The sequence below is a fragment of the Coloeus monedula genome (genome assembly GCF_965178545.1).
Source record: "Coloeus monedula genome assembly, chromosome: 3".
In the NCBI taxonomy this organism is placed as follows: Eukaryota; Metazoa; Chordata; class Aves; order Passeriformes; family Corvidae; genus Coloeus; species Coloeus monedula.
In genome coordinates, this window is record NC_138783.1 from 69,201,930 (window position 1) to 69,225,391 (window position 23,462).

The 23,462-nt window shown below is 35.0% G+C and overlaps 1 protein-coding gene across 14 annotated transcripts in view; it reads right to left on the bottom strand.

The window, feature by feature from the left end:
* Positions 1 to 23,462, bottom strand: part of MYCBP2 (MYC binding protein 2) — a gene marked incomplete at its 5' end in the record, with an annotated part of 179,777 nt that overhangs the window by 61,097 nt on the left and 95,218 nt on the right. For 10 of the 14 annotated variants that reach the window (XM_082277905.1, XM_082277911.1, XM_082277913.1 and 7 more), the window contains 17 exons: positions 340 to 437; positions 2,477 to 2,592; positions 3,046 to 3,101; positions 5,538 to 5,750; positions 7,577 to 7,721; positions 7,961 to 8,133; positions 8,804 to 8,856; positions 11,013 to 11,100; positions 12,357 to 12,475; positions 12,777 to 13,002; positions 14,105 to 14,323; positions 15,481 to 15,581; positions 16,365 to 16,507; positions 19,176 to 19,354; positions 19,882 to 20,013; positions 20,758 to 20,964; positions 21,792 to 21,983. In XM_082277905.1, the coding sequence (XP_082134031.1) occupies positions 340 to 437; positions 2,477 to 2,592; positions 3,046 to 3,101; positions 5,538 to 5,750; positions 7,577 to 7,721; positions 7,961 to 8,133; positions 8,804 to 8,856; positions 11,013 to 11,100; positions 12,357 to 12,475; positions 12,777 to 13,002; positions 14,105 to 14,323; positions 15,481 to 15,581; positions 16,365 to 16,507; positions 19,176 to 19,354; positions 19,882 to 20,013; positions 20,758 to 20,964; positions 21,792 to 21,983 (2,460 nt within the window). The remainder of the gene's footprint in view (positions 1 to 339; positions 438 to 2,476; positions 2,593 to 3,045; positions 3,102 to 5,537; positions 5,751 to 7,576; positions 7,722 to 7,960; positions 8,134 to 8,803; positions 8,857 to 11,012; positions 11,101 to 12,356; positions 12,476 to 12,776; positions 13,003 to 14,104; positions 14,324 to 15,480; positions 15,582 to 16,364; positions 16,508 to 19,175; positions 19,355 to 19,881; positions 20,014 to 20,757; positions 20,965 to 21,791; positions 21,984 to 23,462) is intronic. The other 4 variants (XM_082277904.1, XM_082277912.1, XM_082277909.1 and 1 more) reach the window with 1 other exon arrangement.

Genomic DNA, 23,462 nt, shown 5'->3' on the forward strand with positions numbered 1-23,462 from the left:
CAGAGTACAACACACAAAGAAAAAGAACTAATAATAGTGCAAAATTTTGTCTGTGGCTTTAATAACAGCTGTGCAATGTTCGTGTGACAAGTCAAGGTAAAGGCAGTTTCTGTAGAGCTTCTAACAGTTTTCTGAATTCACATACAGAAAGAAAATGAAATTAATTGGTTTCATTTTATCTAGCCTATTAGTTTCATTCCATTCAGCACGTTAAAGTGATCTGCAAATATCCTTAAGTCTGCAGCACTACTATATGATAAAATATATATTAAACAATAACAAAATCCCACCCAAACATAACTATATCTGTTTTGGGGGTTTTTTTTCAGTTCTCCAAACCTTGTTTGGCTGAGGCTCTGCTTTTGGTTTAATAAGTTGGGTTCCAGGAGGTATCATTCCTTTTGGAGGATCTTTTACTTTCACTTCTAGTCCAGCATCTATAAGCAAACAAAGACTCAGTTTAAAAAAAAAAAATAAATAAGGGGATATTTCAGTTAAACAGTAACTAGAGTTTATCCATGCTACAACTCAGAGTAAACAAAGTACTTACTTATCTGTCTGCCAAAATCAACACTTGCAGTTGATTCATGGTGCAAAGTATTAATTTTTGAACATTACTATTTTCATACATGGAGATTTACAGAGACGTAGTTTCATGCTGTTATTAGATATCTGTCACAGTGTATGTACAAAGCACTACCAGGTAATTTTGTATCCTAACAGTGTCTGTAGGGTTATGTTTCAAGGAATGGTCAACACAGAGTCTAATGTTTGAGAGGTGCAAGTGAAAGCTTCTGGAGAGGCAGTTTCTTATGCAGTACATAGAGACAGTTATAAGAACCTGAAAAGCCATGTTATACAACCAGAAAAGGCCTATAAGGTAAAAAATTGGCATCTTTAATTACCAATGCTGCTATAAAATCTGAAGGCACTGGAAAGTGATATTCTTGTTTGTGAAGAAAAATACATGTAAATACATGTGAAGAAAGACACAAAAATTTAAGTAATAGATGAATATAACCCTGAGTAATAACCTTGAAATTGTCCCAGCAAACACTGTTTCATTTTACAGAGTGACCCTCTGAAGAACAACATCTTGAAAAGAAGCACCCAGACCTAGCAATAAACCTGTTTATTTCACTAAAATCCCTTTAAACAAGCATGGCAGTAACAGAAGGAATCTACAAGCAACAAGAACATAAAAGGCTTGAAACAAAGAGAAACTATTACCAATACTTAAGCAGTCAAAAACTGATGAATTATGGCTCAAGTATAGGTACATGAAAGCTTCAGAGGTCACAGTCTAATATAATGACTGAGCAAGAAAGTTCCATTGCAGAAAAATGGCATAGGTAAGTATTAGAGTATACTCATGCCTGTTTAAAAATGAAGGTTAACAGTTATATTTATAATTTCTAAAAGTTTACCCTATGCAATGATTGAGGATGGTAGAATCTGTGTAAAAATATAATAGCAGCTGATGTAAACCACAGGGTAAAGTTTGCTCCAGAGATTGCACTGGAAAAAAATACAACAGAGTGCACTGCAGGCTCCTATGACAGCAAATGTTCCAGTTTGAGGAACTGAGATAACCATCAATAATATTTTATACATCTTATCTTCTGTAGTTAACACAAAATTAAATCCCACTCCATTTCTATGTGAATGACGTGTAGTTGTACTTACGAGTATCACTATGTGTTGTTTACTAAAGGTGCTGGACAGAATTGGGAAAGAGGAACTGCTGGTGCTTGTGAACTCACACAAACCCTTTTACCTGATGTGGGTCCAGCTACAACACTTTCAGTGTTTCTACTACCATCTTCACCATATCACCAGTACGGCTAACATGAGAGCATTCAAGATACAGAGTGCTTTTTGGAAGGGCACTCTTTCCACCACACGCTATAGTATCTCATAGTGCAGACCCCAAGACTGGCAAGATAACTAAAAGATGCAAGAAATGAACCACAAGCATTTAAAAATTAGTACAAATAATTAAGAGTTCAGGTAGAGTCTCAGTTAAGACCACATCTTCTCAATTTTCCAGAATAAATGACAGTATATATTCCAGCATCATCAGGAACAATTTCACCTTTCCTTAGGTTCTTCAGTGTTGGGCTGAGTTTTTTTCCCCTTTAACTATACTTCTCTGTCACTCTCAGCTGCAACAAGACATTCTTCTTTCAATACTGAGAGTTGAGAATAGGAGAGTCTGTTAATCTGGTAGTCTAACCACATTATAAATACACAATTTGCAATATATATTCCCATTTCCATGTGAGACTATCTGCAGTGTTTTTTTCTTCTGAAAAAGATTACTGTTTTAGCTAGAAAGCTTCTGAAGGAAAACTTGGCTGCTAAGTTTTGCTATGAACAGTAACATTACATCTTATGAGCACCAAGACATAAATGTGTCAGTATACAAAGTGGATATAATATAAATTTATGCTTAAATATAGTGAAAATTAAGTACCTATTTCAATGCCATCTATAGTAACATGAATGGTATAGAGACCAACAGCTCCAGGAGTCCAGTTTGCACAGTATGTACCATCATTATTGACTCTGATCAACATGTTTTCACTGGGTCTAGGCATAAACAAAACAATTAAAATCATTAAACAGTTACTGTCTTCTTGGACATCATGTATGTTATATATAAAATGATTAGTATAATGTTTAGTTTGGAAACTACTCTTTTTCTAGCAGATCATCTAAATACAATTCTTTCCTTTACAATACACTAGCCTCCTATTATTTACTATGAAAATATAATCTTCTATGCCACACTTATTTATAGCAAATGATAAAAGAACACATTCGGAGAGTAGCTAATACAAATATGGAAAAAACATTCGAATAATTAAGAAAAAAAGATTTTAAATAAAATTGCTACCTGTAAGAAAACATAATACTTGACTTTCGTGTTTCTACCTTCAGACATGATTACCTGTCAGTCACACTTGAGAGTCTGAGTGTAAGTAGAAGTGTCAGGATACATTAATTTAAGTCCCTATCCAAAAGAAATTTTTTAATGTTTACCTCTTTGGTGTTGGTGAAGCAAAGCGTAGTTCTTCAAAAGAATAATTTTCGTATGCCTATAAACAGAATAAATTCAAACATAAAACCAACAGTTATCGATTATACCGCTGTCTTGAATAAAAGAAAGCAGAGCATTCTCTTAAAGAGCACATCAATCTAACTTTACACACCCCAGAAGCATTGATCAGGGAATCAGAAACAAGTTTCAAAACACAGAAATATACATACACACATGAAAGAGTATCTTCACTGTCTCATTAAAGAGCCATTATTTAGATAAGAAAGATTGCTACTGCTAAAAAAACCCCTTGTTAAGTCTTTGAATCTCTTCAAATCTGACTTGTACAAAACCCTTCTGAATCCAGGCAGTGCACTGAAGACCATGTGAAGATAAGAAAACAAATATTTTGCAGGTCAAACCTGCAAACCAGCCAAGGGGATTTATCAATGAAATTGCAGATCCTTTTTCTCTAAACTCCAAGTGAAGATGAAATTCCCTCAACACTGAGGTGATACTTCCATTGATTTTGACTACAAAAAAGACCTGGTTCACTTCCATATATGGTGTCTCGTGAAATCACTGCTCTGAAAAGCCCTGTAAGTAAGCAGTCGTAGTCCTAGAAGTGCACAAAGTCCCTCAGCAAGAATCTCTCTGGGCTGCAATAGTTGCTGAGTTACCAGATTCCCCTGTTAACTCAAAACCAACAAAAGGTGATAAGAACATTTGAACATAAATGAAGATCAGCCATTTTGGGTCCCTATATTAGGATATAGGTTTTGGGTATCAGTCCCCCAAACATGTCATTATTTATTATATATATTTTTATCAAGTGAGAAACTAGACTTTATAATCATATTTGGATGTTTGTATTGATACAATGTGTGGGCCTGTATAAAATGCAAATGCCAGGGGACATTTGCATTTTACACTGAAATGAGTGTTCTTAATAATGCAGGCAGGGAAATAGAACAGAATATTTACAATGTCTTGAATTCATAAAGTTTTGGGTGGAAAGGACTTAAATTGAAAGAAGCCTTGGGAAGATTCCCTGGAAAAGCGCTAAATATGGAAATCAAGCATGTTTCAACAAGAGAGATGCTGTTTTAATTTAACCTTCATGTCTTTTTACTTTTATCTTTATGAAGATTAATTCTGTTACAATCTACTAAGAGGATTTTAAATGAATCTTTCTGTTTTCATTTTCCCGTAGCCTCATTTCAATTAAAAAATGATTACATATTAACTAGCTGATATTAAACGTTCCTCACTGCATCAAATCTACAAAAGTTTTTGAACACCCCACCCTTGCACCACCATCACCTACCCCAGAGCATCTCATGCATTACAAGATACGCCACTCAAGAGTCATGTGAGCAGATTTGACACCTATCACTGGAAAAGAAGCAGCAGGTATCTGTGGACAGTGGCTATCAGAAACATCATCTAAGTCCTAACTTGGAACCAATAGTGTATTTCTGCCTCCCCTCAAGTCACTTTTAAAAGAAGCAAGCAGCAGCAAAGCAAGAAGCGATGTTTGCAGTAGCCCAAATAAAGCCAAAATCACACCTTGATATGCACATCATTTAGCAGTTCTTAAACCATTTCTTGTACACCACACTGATTTAATAGCTCTTTCACTGATCTTTTAAGACACTATTCAGTACCCAGCTGGACTATTTACACACAGTTACTGCTGCACTACCCTTTGCAAAAAAACCCTGTACCCTCTAAAAGGTGCTAGTTTGCTGGTTCTGCCCCCCCTACAAATCCATAATGATTATACTACTAAGTATTATCCTTCTGTACCCTCCTGGCTAATCCTGTCTCATTAAGCTGTGCAACTGTTAGTTGTACACAGCATGTCACATCTCTTAACTGGGTCAGTATGGTACACATATGTAAATTTATTGCATGTGCTATAATATACTCAATCAAATCAATACTAGCTGCTCAGTTTTCACTTCTTTAAAAACTGCTCCTGGAAAAGTGTCTGAGTTGATCCATTTAATACCAGCTCATTTCATCAGATGCTGCTTAATACATATGCATTGCTATATAAATCGTTTGTATGACCTTTTTTACTATACGGAGCTCTTATCTTTTCCTATGTTCACCTGCTCTAGTTTTAAATACGTATTCACTGTACCACTCCAACTCCATATAAATATACTGGTTTGACTTTCCCTTCACCATTTCAGTATCTGTTTTTATTTCTCCTGAGTGACTCAGACTAAATTGTTAATCCGTCTAATCAAAGACAACTTTTCTTTTTTATGCTAATCCAGTCTAACTGCTTTAGAGTTTAAGCAATTGGCCCTTTTGATGTATTTAGTTTACTGCTGAACTAATACATAATCAAAGTAATTTGCATTGAATATATTTTCAGACTGTGACCAAAAGTAAATATACATTTTTCCTTCTCTATTGCATACCTTTACACACTTGGAATGCTGAATTCTATAGTTATATTAGTAAAATTGCAGTAACTTACCTTCATCATTGTAATAGCAATATACCGAGCTTCTTTTACTATCATTGGCTCGTAGGATGAATCAAGCTTTGGTGAAGGAAGTCCTCCAAAGGTCATATCACTGCTGGGGGAAACAGCTGTTGCAGGACTCCCAGGTATCCGCTGCACTTTTTTAACTTGCTCTTGTTGCAAAGATGTTTTTTTCTGAGAAACAGGAATAGCTTTGACTTCTACCTGTAATAAGATGTGGAAGAGGGAACATGATTTAGTGAGAAAACACACACACAAACATTCTTTTAACTTTGATGGAGTACAAAGTGCTTAGAGTATTGTAAATCCAGCTGTGTCAAAACCCAATGTATCTACACTGAATCTGCCAAGCCAAGCACAGCATCTTGGAAAGATGCCAATCTACAGGGCAGGAGCACCCTGCTGACTCGGCACACCATCAGCACGGGCTGTAGTTCTGCCAGTCCCAGAGTACTCCCTGGGAAGCTGCGAACAGTCTGGTATGGCTAGGGAAGTTTTCCCACAACAGAAAAGTGCAATGAAGTAGAAAGAGCCTTCCAAGTGAGTGCACAGATTTCAGAGTGAATCATCATGGCCACTGCATCTGGAACAGCAATGGCTGGAGTGGATCCTGGCTGGCTCTGTCACCTCACACCAGCACTGGATGTTTATACTGTGCTCTTCAATGAATGCTTCAACTGACTTTTTCCCCCAGAGGCACCAGGGATCTCCATTAGTGCAGGTAACAGCTGCACACAATTTTCTGACAGACAGACTGACTGCCTGGAAAATAAGCTTATGTGTCACTCATCCTAAATCTGCAATAAAGTGCAGACGTTTAAATACGGCAGTTTTCACACACCGTTTTATCAAAACTTGACTTAATTTACCAGAAGTTACATCACTGCATTGCACACTAAGTCCAGAAGAATGATAAATTGAATTAAGATTTTTGTCACTTTAATACATTTGTGAACAGTAATTAAATAATAAAACCAGCAATAATTTTGATAATATTTTGACATATCCTTTTCCTGATCGATAGGGTAAAATCACTAAGAGTTTTCTACACGTTCTGTCACTAATTTAAGTCAGTAATCACACATACAACTTTCACTCAAGCAGTGTTTGTGACTAAGCTGATTCTTGTGTTACTGTTGTAGAACTGCTGTTCATTATTAGGTTTACAGCTCACTGTAAGAAAACTCTCAACTATTACATCATATACAAAGAATAGATTTGAGAGCTTTTATCACACGAATCATGCCTTTGTAAAAGGTATTTCATCTACACTTGGGCTTGAACAAAACCAACTACTCCACAGCAGTAGTGGGCTTTAAAACACAGAAGTAACCTAATTTATTAGGTTACAACCATTTTGTGTTTGTTTTGTTTGCACTGCTTGACTACTTCAAATCAGGCAGTCCACTTTTATACATACCACATAGGTTTTACCCCAAAATGTGCAAAGTTCTTCTAACTCTACCTGAGGCTGTCAAGAACACCTCCTTTCCAGTACTGAAAAACAGTGGCTAACTGAAGAGACTGAAGGCAAACACAGGAACACCAGTCCTTGCCAGTTATTCTTATTAATTGCAAGGACTACAGGAACTTCCAAGAATTAGAAACAGAAAAGGGAAGAATATTTTTCTAGTCTAAAATAAAGTAACTACAAGGTGGTCCATCAATGTGCTTCTGATTCTTTTTTTCCATCACAAAGTCTATGGTTTATAATACTCTTTCCTGGCTTACAAATTAAAAAATGGATTCTTGTCACCTTAACACATCATTACCATCAAACCTCACTTGTGATTGATTATTTATGCAACTACACATGTGTAGTTCATCACAGACAAGTTATGAATTGCATGAAATAGTGCTGGCATAATACAGAATTTGGTGGTTTTGTGGATTTAGAGGTAAGAAAGTCTGAGTACAATGAATTTATGAATACCACTTTCTGTCCTATACAAGAGTATTCTCTGGAATACCTACAATAAGAACTAAAAGACAGCAAGATGAAGTAGAACAGCCAAGATTACAATAATTACCTTCATATTAGGAACATGAACAACATCCCCATACTGGTCTTTTGTTTGTACTGTAATAACAGTTGGCCAACCACATCGAATGTCATCCTTATTCAGTATCAATGATGTTTTTTGAGGATCAGCATATGAATCTGGCTGAAGCCACCTACAGCAAAGAAAACCACCAAACATTAAAACCTCTTGCAACCCCCAAAAGACAAATTCTTATTCTAAACAAATGTGACACAGAGCTAAGAAAGGACACAGAACATCTGAATGCCTACATGTTTTTAAGTAATGTATTAATGGAAACAATATAGCCAAATAGTTTTATTTAACTAGTATTTAAAATAACAATGACAGTTCTATAGCTAGTTAAATAGACAAGCAACAATGCAGTTTTACCTTGCGAGTCGTCCACCACTTGATCCTGGCACACAAGCAATGAAATCCTCCAGAAACGACTGCTCGTTGCTTTGGACCTGCAGTGGAAGACTTCCTTCGAGAGCTTCCAAAATGGTTGGTGAGTGAGATAGTGCCAAGCCTTTCCCAAGAATGCCTGAGTGAGATTTGCACACCTTTTTTTTTTGGCGGGGCAGAGGTTGGGGGTAAAAAGAGAGAGACATAGAACAGCTGTTCAGTAAGATGTTGACACTATCCTAAAACATGACACCATCGGTACAGGCATTTTGGGCACTGAAAACCATTCAAGGAGAAGAATAAACTTTACCCTGATAAAAGCTTTAAAAAAAGTCATCTCAGTCTATTAAACAATAATTTATGCCAAAAGAGGTTAAACGACCTTGAGTTGAGGGAGATTCAGCATTAGCTCCCATTGCACTCAACAAAAGGCCATCAGCAAGCCAGAACAACTGCTATCACATTATTTGGGACTTGATTAACATCACTGCTCAGCTGAAAAAGTGATTTTATTTCTCTATTTACAAGGACATGTAAAAGACTGATTTTGGTAACATTTAAAACTTGCTAAATAGTGCAATTTCAGCCAAACAGATATTTGAAATACTTGGTCATCTAACGTTCTATATGACATTATATGCATTTTTTTCCAAGCACATTCATTATAAAATATGATTTAATGTAAATACTAAAATTCTGCATGATTTTCTTAAACTGTTTCACAACAAGCTGGATTCCATTCTATTATAAAAACCTTACAAATTATTTTCTTCTGTAGCAGTCAAAAAGTTTCAATGCAATTATGTGCTTAAGTACACTGCAGCATACCTGTAAGGCAGCCTCTTCAAGTATCTCAAGATCCTCTTCAAACTCACTACCTGCTGGAAAAATATAACAGTTATATTGACACTTATCTACATATTGTAGAACATGAAATTAAATTCTGTTTTGCAAAGCCTTTTATATTACAAATTTCAAGTTTGCATAATGATGTGTCATACTGTTCAATCAGCAGCTGAAATATTAGTATTTTCAAATAACATAGGAAACATGCAGTATTGTGTAGTTCAGTGCACACACAAAGGAACAACGTAAGTTACATAGAACAAAAATTTGGTGCTTATTTTCTTATCTCCAAGACAGTATGTACGGCAAGTTTTTGGATGTGGCTAGATACTTTCAGAAAGATTTTGGGAGGACAAGATGGTTTCTGGGAAGCAGTACCTATAAGTATGCAACAGCTGCTCTCTTTTAAGAGCTTACCTTTGTAAACTCTTTTAAGAGCTTACCTTCGTAGAATTATTTGAAAACCTGATAAACTCTGTACAATTTTGTAAATCATGATTCCTCCTAAAACACAAAGCTCAAATACATATTATTACACAATGTTTCTTTCTCACAAATACAACTCAAAAGTCTGATTCCAAGGTGACCAGAATTGCCAAATACAGTCTTTTAACAGAAGAGTAGAACAGATAAGGTTACCATTTTTCTACTCTTTTAAGAACACGTCAGGCAATTCTACTAGACAGAAGAAAGAAGTAAGAAAAATCAAGTCCCAAGGCATTTTTAAAATTCAAAGAAATAAAGACATCTAAAAATGGCCCTCAGAAATCCACCAATCTGATACAGTTAAGAATGCAATAATATTAAATACATCAACAAATGTCACACTGCTGTTAAGTCCCATCTTGTTCATAGACCAGATCTCTCTCAGGAAGAACTATCTTAAATTTAAGTCTTCAACTGGCAAGAAGAACAACCTTTTGAATGCGGTAATTCAAACAGTATTTGGGTGTAACTCTCAAAGAAGGTAACTTAACTGCATATTTTATTTCAAATTTCCATTGATAGCATAAAGTCAATCTATGTGTCACCTACTTTCCCTTCTTGTTTTAGGCATTTAGGCAGAACAAGCAAAAAAAGCTCCCTAGAGAGAAGTACAAGGCATTATAAAATATGGGAGATTAAGTTAGAAGGTTTTCAATTTCATCTTTTTGTTGTTGTTGCATAGAAGAACAGCAAGATAAAGGGGTGTTGTGGAAGTCAACAAAACTAAGGAGTTTGAGGGATAACAGATGAGGGCACTATTTAACCTGCAGAATTGCCTGTACTTTGGAGAGTGAAATACAGATTGACCAGTGCAGCTGAGGTGCCTCCTTACAACATAAAGTAAGAAATTTGTACACAATCCAAATACACAAGCAAAATACTGGGTTAAAAAATACAAAGTAGGTTTTGTGATTATAACTCCACACTGATCAATGCTCTCCTGCTCATTAATCTATGCTTCCAGAGTAACAATATCCAAGCTCTCATTTGTGCTCCTAAATTAAAACCATCAAAAAGTATCCTATATTATGAGCCTGTTTTTGCTATATACTGATGCTATTTAAGAGAAATTATATTACACATAATATGGCTGCATCATTAGAAGTTCTAATTCAATCTCCATATCCATTAATTTTCATAAACTCTTTTTTCCTTACTTTTAAAATTGCAACTGGGTTACTATAAACCTTTATTTGCTGCACCTGCTGCAAAAGTATATAATTTCTAATTGTAAAAAAGCTATAGTAGAAATATTTTTAGCTATAAGGTCTACAGATGCAATGGTCACTTTCAATTTTAAACCAGCAATTTCAAATTCTGCAATTTAATGCTGCAGGAATGTTTTTATTCAGCGAGGTGTGGAGTGAGGGGAGAAAAAAAGCAGTGAAAGAGAAATACAAAGATAATACCTGCACATTTATGAAGTACTGCAAGGAAACTGTGGGACTCAGTTCATACACTGATACACTATGTGTGGATGGGGTGAGTTCATTCAAATTTAAATGACCAGGTCTCCCTCCTCCCCATATGCACACAAAGGGAAAAGTGTAAGCAGAAAATACCACCAACTTAATTATCTTGTTTGATTCATTCAGTTTGAAGAATCAATTTTGTATTATCTCTAATTAAAAGCAACAATAAGCTTTCAATGTACTATTAATTCAGAAAACATGGACAATGATGAAATAACAAAGTATGTTCTTACCAATAGGAAGCGCTAAATCTTTCTTCATCAAAGCTGCTGCACACGATCCTCCTAAATTTGCCAGTTCTTTCTCCAGCTGAATAATACCCTTCAAATTTAAAAAAATTTAAAACAAAATTAGTATCTCAGAAAATAAATGTTTTCCTGCCAATGTTTATCTTAAGAAATATTGTGTGTCCCAGTGTAAAGCTTCTCAGCAATGTATTTCTTCTCATACAGCTACTGCTATGCTTTGCTGTGACACAGGACAGTGTACCAAACTTTTTAGAATAAAATGTACATTTGAAAACAATTACTTAAAACTTTTCTTAGATGCTAGACTTAAGGTATTGGCTAGCATGTTTTAGCACTGAGTGTTCAAAACATGCCAGCAGCTTTGTTTGTAAATGCTTTAAAGAAAATGAAGGACATATCAATCTACATGGGGTTTTTTTGGTTAAGCAAAAGTTATTTTTATTGAAAAACAGACTAATTAGATCTCTAGGAATTATAAATCTGGTTTTGCTGAAAGCCACTGAGCCCACCATAGATAATAATCTTACAGTATGTTTTCTATCTGATATGGAAAGAAATTCCAAAGAACTTGACATTCTGAAAACCTGAACACATGATTTAGCTTGAGCAAAATCCAGGAATAAGATGAGGCAAATCTTCTGTGAGGGTTGTAGTGTAAGCAAGATGCAGACCTTGTGAAGTCCACATGAACTGACAGGACAAAGACTCCCAGGATAAGGGAAGACTCATTTTTTGGGTTTATTATAAAACTTATTAAGTGTTTTCAATAATCTCTTAAAATAAGCCAAAAGAAAGCACTGGGTCAAGGACAAGAAATTTAATCTTCCCTTTGCAATAAAGAGTGGTGGAAACGACTCATGTCCTTAAAGGCAAAATGAGGAGACCACTGGGTAAAATCTGAGGTTGCCTAAATGCGCACAGCATTTCCAAGGAGTCTGAGAGTTCTGGTGTAGAGTGAGCACTGGAAAAATAATGCAAATATGTATTCAATTGGTAGTGACAGCAAAATGCTAATCACTGAAAGCCCCAAACCTTTGGACCTCTGATGCAAGAAAAGATGAGAACTTCAGGAAATCTTATATCCCACTGACATAGAAGATAAAACCACACTATGTATTTGTAGACTGCCACAAACCAAGCAAAAAGCCATCCCAAATGAATAATGTCTTTAACAAAAGATGTTAAAACTTTTATAAAATGAATCTAAAAATATTTTGCCAGTGTCACTTAGTCCTAAGTGGAAATACAAATATTCTTATCCTCAAAAAATAGCCTTATAGGAGAGATTTATTAGGTGCAGCAATTATAACTATCTCACTTTTTCCTTACCTCATCAGATCCTGGACTAAATTCATATCCAATTGCGTAACATTTGAAACCATAAAAACAAGCTTTTTCATCTTTCACATAGTCAGATGCAGTCTCCAGAGAAAAAAGAGCTTCATTCCCTTAAACAAGTAAAAGGATAAACAAAATAAATAACATATTCCTCTTCTTTTTGTATGTTTCTTTTACATATATATACACAAAACTCAGCCTTTATATGTAAAGTGTGAATTAAAACCATGGGAAGAAGAGCAGATCAACACTTCAAGCAAGAAACCTACTATAAATATAATCAACTTGCCAGCTTGGATAAAGATCCTTCTTCAACTTCGTTTGCTAAGATAATTTTGCAGAAAAATCAAACTTCCTTTAATTATTTTAGTAACTCACATTACTAGTAATAACATCAGTATCATTTATTACCTGGCAATACTAATACCATGGTGGGCCATCCTGAAGATCCAGAGAACTTCTTCAGTTCTATCCATGAATTAAGGTTTTCATGGACAGAAGTATGCTTTGGTCCAAATCCCAGGCTCTGTGCAATTCTGACAGGAATTAGTAAACGAAGAACATCCTCTGACTGAGCAGTGCCACACTGAGTGTCAAACTCTATTGTTATCCACCTGACACATTCAGGAAAAGTCACCTAAAACAAAGCAACAATTTAATTATGTCCGAGCCTTTGGAGTTCTCGGGGTTTTTTTACATTTATTTCTTCATTTCCATTTGGCCTTTACTTTAGTCTACAAAAGTGATTTAATGATGTAATTCTGCACAATTGTTTTGATATGCTTTAAATTAACATTAACCTAATTTATTCTTTGAAACTCATGTACACCTGAAACGCTTTACACTTTACTCAATTAGAATCCTGTATTATAACTTAATATTCTGATTAAGCATTTGTGCTGACACCACTTGTGATTGTTTTTAAGAACTCTGTACAGGTTCATTAAACAAAAGCACAGACTACTACAGACATTGAACTCTCATACCTTCTCTAAACTCAAACTTCAACAAACATACTGAATATCTGTTTTGTGCAATCCCAGAAAAGTACAGAGCAGCTGAATCCCACTTGTGGATGTGGCCTGCAGTACAGTAGCATATAGCTACAGAAATTCAAATGCAGTAACCACTAAACGCGAGGCTTTAGACATGTTCCATAAACTTTTAGGACAAAAGTAAGCATTACTGCATCAGGATGATCACATGGTAGCTACATTTTCCACAGTGGATGTTTTGCTGTCTCACAGGACAAGGAGTGGAATAGTAGAATAATAATTAATATCCTGTTCAGGCTCTTGATTATTCGTTTGCTACTTCTGGATGTTAATTTGACTAGAATTGACTTTAGGTATTTTTTCAAAGCACTGTTCTAGCATTAAGGTAAGAAGGTCTGATCTATGATTATATACTGTATACATAAAGACTTTGAACTTCTACAGTCCGTACAGCTAGAGCAAAGAAACTGTATATGACAATAGAAAAATCTAAGACTATGCAAATTTAAGGACTTAGAGCAGACACCTGAATTAGGTAGTTAAAATTTCACTAGTTTCCACTATACTTGATGTAGAAAGTTTTGACCAGAAAAGAGTACAGCAACAATATAAAGAACTATATCCTATATTGGACCATATTAATTATCATCCATGGCAACAATTTTTCAGATAGCAAATATTGACTCAAGAAAACTCGTGTCAAGCTTTTAAGAAGCAGCATGCACACTTAGAAATGGTGCTCACCTTATAGTGTGTAACAGAGGCAGGTTTATAGGGATGATCACTTTCTACAACAGCATAGTGATTGGAGGTAGTACAAGCTGAAAGCCCTTGCTCTGGCTGGTTTCCAGTGGTGCTGTCTGTAGACTGATTTGGGTTAAAAGCTGGAGGGGCATATTTCTGATTCAGAACTGCCACAGAAGGAAGTAGCTGCTGTACCAGGCCAAAGACCTCAACAGCAACCTGTAACATAACACCACATGTATTACTATAAAGTATTATAACTTGGTGAAAACAATACTCTAATACTTCCATTTCTCTTCAATGGTTGCTTGAACATTCTCAGACTATCACTAACTACAATTCATTCCATCATTTTTCAATTCTGCATCTACACAATCCTGATAGGAAAAGCATTGGTACATTAAGCTCCTCTTGGAGACTTGCCAAAGCTGAGACAAGTCTGTACATAACTGTGAGATCCTTTCCCTAAAACAGCTTCTGCTAAAACCTTGAACATTAACAAACAGTAAGCACAAGTTCACAGAAAGCAAATACCATACTAAAGTCATAGTTCAGTTGTCCTTTATAATAATATTAATTTTTTTTTTCAAATATTCAACATATTTTAATGCATGTAACCTTAAGCATTGCATTGGTCCCTGTAGTCTTCATGCCATTTTCTAAGCAGAGGAACACTTCTAAAGCAGAACACCTGATTGTTTCAAACCCCAGTTCAACGAAGAAACAAGGTAACTAAAATCTGACACTGTCTTTCACAACATGCCTGCTAGATTTTAAGTGGTCAGTTCTTCCTCCCCCTTTAAAAGTAGTCAGAAAACAGCTTAGAGCTCATGAAAAAGCAGTAAAAGGCAATAGCATCTACTAGCTAAGGATTATTGACATTTGTAGATCTAATAACAGATTTCAAGAGCATCCCAGACCAGGCACATGGAAGAATGCCATGCCACAGGAAAGAAATGTTCTTTTATTTATAGCTGACATCTTTCAACCTCTGAAGTTGACAGAAATAATCTTAATTTAAAACAGCAAATGCTTTTGCTGTTTACTGTAAAAATAGAACTTATATAACAAAAAAAAAACCCATTTAATCCCACCAATGTTCATAAATAAGTTGTAAATTACATTCTTCTCATTCCTTATCTTTTCCTACTATTAAAGCCTGTCATATTTCTCTGCTCCCTTAAGGTATTTTTTAATACTGTTTTCAATTTAATTTAAAATTACTGACTCTTAGAAAATTCATGAGTCATGTTATCCAACATAAACCACTAATTTACAAAATAGTAAGAAATCAAAATGTTCAAATTTTCAGAGTAAATCTTTTCCCTTGCCTAACATTCATACATTTCTTCAGGAATTTCTGCTGAGGAGCATACCTTGGGAATAGCTGCTGCTACTGGTCCTATGTAGGCTATGATGAGGGGAAGCAGCATTGAAAACAGACTGGAAGAGCTGAGTAATTCTGGAATGTCTTCAGCTAAATAAAGATAATTAGAACAGAGGTATTATTAATAAACATATTATAGTTCAAAGCACATCTTATTTTTCTGGTTTGCCCTATGTGAGTTAAACTTCTATTTCCTAGACTATTTTTACTTCAAATTGTTTTCATTATTTAGGGACTGTTGAATTCTGAGTCTGCCAAGTCCACCCAAGATAAGTATGTCATTATATACAGTTCTCTGTTGAAAAATGTCCTTCTCTTGGAGCATTACTTTATTGCATTCTTTGTCATTTTGTGAAGCTGTGTTTGTATTTTCTACAGTATAAAAGTTAGTACAGCAGTCCTCCCAGCTCTTCAAATTAATTTTTATAGCACTATGTAATACTCTGGACATTTTGGCTACAATGGCTGATATCCACATTTCTCAAAAAGGGATGTTTAAGTGCTTATATATTAACTACATTAACCAGTCCTGCTGATTACAACTTCTGTGCAAAACACACATGGAATTTGCAACTAACCTGTCATAGAACATCCTTTGGAAATAAAGAATCTTACCAGCTTTAATATGACACTTGCTAAATTGATGAGCAAATTTATACAAGGTATCTGACTATGATATCACAAGTATAACTCAATGTTCTATAAAAGTTACTCACAGTTCGATATCTATAGGAATGAAAGGTTAGAAAAATATTCTTTGGAATGGAAAAGAGAAATATCACACTTCTTGAATTCAGGTGATATTCTACTTATGATGGCCTGCTAGCAAAGTATCAAGTTTTGAAAAGTAAAGTAAACTTTCTCAAGCCTTACCATCTACAGCAAGAGCCCTGTGCAACAAGTCTTTGGCTGCTCGTACAACAGCACTCACGACAGAAAGAGCCCTGCTACAATTTTTGTCTTCTTCATTAGCTTTGTTCAACAGCTGTGACTGCAGATCTCCATCATACTCACTCCTGGATAGTGGATTAAGTTAAAGCAAGTTCACAAACACGAAATTACACTGAAAAAACGACTAGTTTTTAGCATAGAATAAGCAAAACAATTTGTGATACAGTGTTAAAGAAAACAAAAGAAATCATGGAGGATATTTTGGAGGAATGTCTCACTGTTAGTCCTTTGTGAAAACTTTATTTGGCAAAAAGCATAAAAAGCATTTTTCTGCAGTGTTTCTTTTCTCTACATGCCTTTTAAACCACAGAAAAGTATTAATTGCTATGCTCTTCCAAAGCCAGGTGCCTGTCTTGGTAAAAACTGAGCAATGTTAAATGCCTCACAGAAACAAGTCAAACTTTGTTAATGGGTATTTCTGAATTTACATAAGAGAGAAAAAGATTCATCCTTCTTATTTCAAAGATTAATTATGGCTTTGGCATACAGTCTTGGGCTCACCCTCAACAAACAGTTCTTTCTTTTAAATCCCCTCTGTATGTCAAACTGGGCTCACCTAAACAACAACATTATGCACAGTACCATTTCAGTAAATTATATAAAAGATGTGGTTTGATTTGCTTTTTCAAAGCAATCAAATGACAATTATAATCTAATTCAAGCCTTCAATATGACAGTGATTAAGTCCTGGCATAGAGAAATAAAATCACGTAGTCAACATGTAGAACAACATCTCCCATTCTCTTTTGGATATCTTATGTTTGTCCAGAAAGATCTAACCTGCAAAACCTAATTTCAGAACATTATTATTTCAGGACTAGCACCTCAGAACATTCAAAAATTTTACTGTGAGCAGTTCAGGGAACAAGAATACCTCTCCTTCTCTGTGATGTGAATTAATCATTCTTACAAAAAGATTATTTGGTTTTTTAATGTGTCCTAGAATTGTAGCTTTGCTGTCAGCCTTAAGCCTTTTTCATTTGAATTTTTTAGCCACTGATGGTGGGTGCAATTCAACTGAGTACTTTTCCAACACATCCATCCAAAACTTTTCTGCCCGTATCAAAAGTGCGTCAACTTCTGTATGTGGTCTTGCTTTGCATATGCATGAGAAAGAATTCTATTGGTATTTGAGCATCCTCCAAACAAAATGTGACTTTTACCAGCTGTTCTGTAATAGTTGACCGAATATTTGTTTCTTTATTGTAGACAAATCAAAACTTCAAATCATTATATATCAAACTATGAGTCCTCAAACTAAGTCCATAACCACAGTCATGCATCATTATTTACTTTGTTCACACATTATTATCTTGTTCACACAAACTACAAAAGACATTGTGATTACAGTCAGTAGCTGCAATTTTTTTCAACACAATTTATTCTGTAACAGTTCTGACTTGTACTGCTAGTCTTTCAAAAGCTTCTTCAAATTCTATCAGTTGAAACGAAAAAACCTTGAGACTGTTCTGATCTGAAGACAGGACTTTGGTGTGAGGCTTTTTCATATGTTAATATATCATTAAGTTAGAATGCCTTGAAGCTTCCATTACTGAAACTATGTCCTTTGCTTTTCTGAAATCAAATAAATTGTTATTTCTCCTTATTTTCTCTTTTGCCTGTATAAAAGCAGATAATCAAAGAGTGAAAAATAGACATTTTCCTTACCTTCTGTCATCCTTCTTACATAATGATGCTTCCCAATTACGATACTTCATAATAAATTTCAAGATTCCAGAAGACTAAATTAATTAAAGTATAATGATCTGCACCACTGCAATTCCACTCTTTAATAAGCAATTACTGTTTTTACTAACAAGCTGGATCTTTGAGGACAATCTCATGTTTAAGGTAGTTTAGAGCTATCCTGTATCTTCAAATATACTATTATTATAGTTTTGCTGGCCACTTTATTTCTCCATATTTTAGCTTCTTTAAAACCTTCTTAAGAGCAATGTGTTCATGTGCTTGGTTAGTCTAAAATACATCAGTTGGTGTAGCATTACTTTTTTATATCTTCTAGATCTTTTATTAGGTAGGTACCCCTCACACAATCAAATACAAAAGTAAATTATTATTCGTTGATCCTTTTATTCCTTCCATCTTCTGTTGATCAGCGTTGTACTGCCAGTTTGACAATCATGTCTTTATACAAATCAGGGTAAGCATCTCAAACATGAAAGCAATGCTTTCTGCAAAAGCATTAACACAAGTGAATTCCTACTATCATCCTGAAAGGCTGAAGTAAAGCTTCCCTGCAAGCACAGTCAGATGTTTCAATTGATTTTCTTCAGGCAACTGCAATTTCTCTTTTTATACCTTTGAACTCTAAGTAACAGAGGAGACAGTTCCTATACAAATAGACCTTGCTTCACTACGTGATGCCATCATTTTTGGAAACTGAAGAACTGAATAAATCAGAGATAAACATTCCAGTGAGTAATCTCTCAAATATCTCTTATGATACAGAAAAAACAGGAATTGAAATAGCGTATCTTAGGAGTTCCCCATATTAGAGCTTTAAAGTAGTAAACAATGGATCTTGTAAGAAGTCAACCACCAAATTATTTGTCAAGTCAAAAAAACCAGAACCTAAGGCAAGACTAGAAAAGGCATCAGAAACACACTCTGGATGCATTTATTTCTATCACTTCTTAAAACCAGATGTGGTATAATAGCACTGTGATGGTTTTGTTCACTTTTCTGAGAAATAAATCATTACAACGCACAAACCTGTAATAAAGGATCTGTGGGATTTGTCCTCGTGTTTGGTTAGTGCCATTACTGCTCAGACTACACGTACTGAATGTAAACGTTACGCCATCTGGGCACTGAACTGTCGTCATTCCGCCATCTCCATTGGCAGTCCGGCTTCCATAATTCCTCAAACGAACCGCGTATTTCACATTTTCCTTAGAATGGAGAGCCAAAAACAGTATGCACTAAAAAACAAGTATCTAATGGCTTCATGGTATATGAAAGTTATTATTTTACATTAATACTGGAGAGTCTGAAAAGTCCTTCAAAGCACTCTACAAATGAAATTAAACAAAAAAAAGATCCAGCAATCAAAGTTGTTCTGTGTTCCCAAACTACGGACCGTAACTTAAATTACTACTAATTGCTTTGAGTAAGCACAGACCCAAAAAATTAACTGCCAAGTTGCACAAAATAAGTTGAACATGCAAAAATATTCTAAAATTACTAAGCAACTACTACCTATCTTATGCTATTATAAAAACTGGGATCTAATTTCTTTTAGTTGACAGGATTCAGAACTTTCCATTTACAGCGTGAAACCTAGACTTTATGAAGCACACATGTGAAGATCAACTTGTGAATGTGCACACAAAACCCCGGACAATTTACATTGAACATTTCAATTTTGTTATCTAAAGAAGTTCTATGAAACCTACAGATGTGCTTTTATTTTAGTTACCTTCAGGGGCACAACTTTGTCAAGTCTGATTTCAGCTATGTCACTAGGAGAATCATCTGTGGTGTAAGTTCCTTTAACCAATTCTAAAGACGTCCATCTATGAGAATGAGTTGCATCTCCAGTATGATCACTCTGATTCAAAGAAACAAAGTAATTTTAACACATTTATAATGTAAGTACATGACACAAGCAACTGTGCAACTAATGTTTCATTACATAAATTTTTACACGTGGCATTGCAAATAAAAAGATGAAAAACCTGTTCAGAGTCAACAGTAAAGCCTTTCTCCTAAAGGGAAAAATTACTGAGCAGAGAGGTTAATTTCCCATAGTAACCTGTGCTTGTCCTTTGGAAGAGATCAGAATCATCAGTTATAGCCAACAACTGTGTGTAAAAACTGAGTTTTGCTTCATTACAAGAACCCACAATACAGTTTTATGCTACTTCTAAGAGAGAATATCAGCAGCACATGAAACATGTAGGTACAGTCATGCTGCTAGGCCATAACCCTTCTCTTCAGTTTTTTGTTTTAACTTAATTTCTTACTTTCATTCACAGTTTACAGAGAGATAACTGGTACTAATCTGCATTTAGCTGCAGAAACTGAAATGCCCCCTATACTTCAAATGTTATTTGTAATAAAGTAAAGTTCAAGACAATAACCAAGACAGGGATCCTACTAGGAATGGTATGTAGCTTGTGGTTACACAAAAATCTCCTCCACAAGCAACCCAAAAAACTCGACAACCAGTGCAATGTTTTACTGGTAGACTAGATTGAATAAGAACGTGACAATATCACATTGTAAAACATAGTTTAAAAAAAAAGTTGGAGGTTACTTTTGTTCAAATGGTTTTCCCAAATCCAGTACTTACATCATCAACTAATACCTCCAACTCATACTCATGAATTCCTCCTCCACCATAAACAGAAAATCCTACTACAACTACACCGGGTTTGTCAACAGAGAAACATATTGCATCAGGGGATCCATTCCCAGTATTCCAGCTTCTTCCCTGACTTGTTTTAGTGAATCGGTTTGGAGTGGATTTGACAGAATGGAGAGAATTCAGTCCATCAACCTGTAGAAAGTCAAACACAGTTGTCAGAAAATATTAACTGCTTAATGTTAGACAACTTTAATAAAGCGAAGTTAAGTTAATTAAATTACCAGATTTTTCAACTGGGTAAATTTTAGAAGTCAACTCAGAAACCACGGAAGATGCTATTACTTAGCCTTCTAGTTAATATTGACTAAAAAGAAAGTATTTCTGATAATTAGAAATTAACTAGGAATAATTATGAATCCAACTCGTTTTTTTAAAGTATTTAAATACATATTTTATAGGATGAAATACAAAAAAAATACAGATTATCTGTACTAGAAGAAAGGTTAGGTATTTCTGCCTTAGGTACAGTCAAGATTAAGAGAGAGCAGAAACAGATCTTATGAAATAATAAAACCACCTTGAATCAAGGTGTTATCAAAAGCTTGATTCTTTCTGTGAGAAAAGCCTGTGGATAACAGATAACACAGAGACAGTGGCATCCCTTTAACAAAGTCAAATACTTTCCTGTCACTTAATGAAGTTACAGGCCTCATGAAAGGATATTTGATCATATACATACATACGCAGGCAAAAATCAAAGTACTCAAAAATTTGCCACTTTTTAAACAATCTGAAGTATTCTGCAGCCCTAATGAAGTAGCTAATTATCAACAGTACTTCCCTAGTACAGTGAATGTATGCTTTTAAATTTATGCAAAACATCTGAGCTACTCAGAACTGAGAATTCCAGAATCTCTGAAAGATCTGCACACCTATAAAAATACCCGTCACAGCCTGTATCACATTCATAATACGTTTGTCCTGAAAGACTTCTAAAAATTATTTTATAGTAGCTTTACCTCAGATCCTAATGCTGATGCTGTAAGCTCACTCACAATACTAGCAAGCAACCCACAGGTATTAGAAACCAGATGTGAAGAGAAAAGTTCATTTTCTCTTCTAAGGCTGTTCCGTACTGGTAAAACAACAATGACCAACATCTTTTCCAGCACTTCCCGAAAGCTTGTCATCCCTGAAACATTTTCTTCACTCTACAGTATGACCAAAAACAATGGCAAATGACATGGTTATTAAAAAAAACAAAACACAAACTTTGACATATTGTAAGTATTAGGTAATTGAAATATCTGTGACTTCATTAAGATTACACATGTCTAGAGGGTGGAAAAAAATTTAAAAATTCGCAAAGCTACCGTAGTGTGTATTCCTTTGTCAAAGGAATTGATTAATGTTCTTAATTTCCTGAATGAGGTGGTGACTAGTTTTTTATTGCATTGGAAAGATACCGTATCCAGGTGTCCTTCCCAGGAGAGGTCTTTTCTTTATAGCCTAATAAAACCTATACAGCCCATAAAACCCATGGGCTTTATAAGCATACATTACAACACAGTGGATATATAGCTACCTATGAAACTGTTAATGCAATTTTCTTTTGCAGTGTCTAAAAAAGAAACTTGGAAACTTTGTTGTTTTGGTGTAAGCAAAAAGAATTTTCTATGCAAAGATGTAAGATAAAAACAGTGGTAGGATGATTATAAACACAGTTGTTCTTTGCTGAATGAAGACTATGAAACAAATCTAAGCTTAGGCATCTGCTGTGTCTTCTGCCTAGGAGTGACATCCACATTCTTTTTTAAGTCATATCCATACTGAAAATCATTTCCGCTAAGAAAAATAAAATCAGCTCTACTGATGAAAATCCAAGGTTTATCTTTCTCACCCTTTTGTCTCCTAAAAATATCCAAGGAGTGAACAAATACAGAAGACAATCAGGTGAAGCAAACCTGTACAGAACACTTTCCATCTTTTACAGGTAGGAGGCAGCTGTATCCACAGCATAAATATTATATTTGCATTTAATAGCACCTGCAGGGTTTTTTCTTTATTAATTTGTGCAGGTGCTTTTCAAGTCCATGAATAATGGCCTACAGGAGTATGTCCCCCAGCTTAACTACGTATTTTATGAAGAGCAGAAAACTTCTGACCTTACCTTTTGCTCAGCACTTCTGGTAGTGGTAGACTCAACAACTATCCTTAATTTACTTTTCTTGCATAGTTCATAATTTCATACTATCTTACCCCTGTTATCTTCTGAAGTGAAGAATGATATTTAGTAGTCCCATTTTCTTGATTATTATCTTTACCCTTTTGATTCCTGTAAATCAATTCTAAAACAACAGAACTGCAAAAATAGAGCATTCAAGAGCCCTTGATTAGGAAATTGTTTAATAACTTTTGCTAGAACTGTATGAACTGGGATTCCCTTGTTGATCCCTTTAAAAACTCCAGTTTGGGACATGACTTTTTATTACTAAAGTTGTGTTCACTCTTCCTCAAAACACCGAATCTATCTACATGCTCCTCCTTGTGATCACATAAAAAGATAAAAAACTGTTACAGAAAACACTGTGCAATAGAACACTACTCCAAGCATATTTCTTCCAATTTAATATTCCAAGACAAGAACCATTTTTGCTCAGACACTCTCCAAAGAAGAAATAGGTAGAATA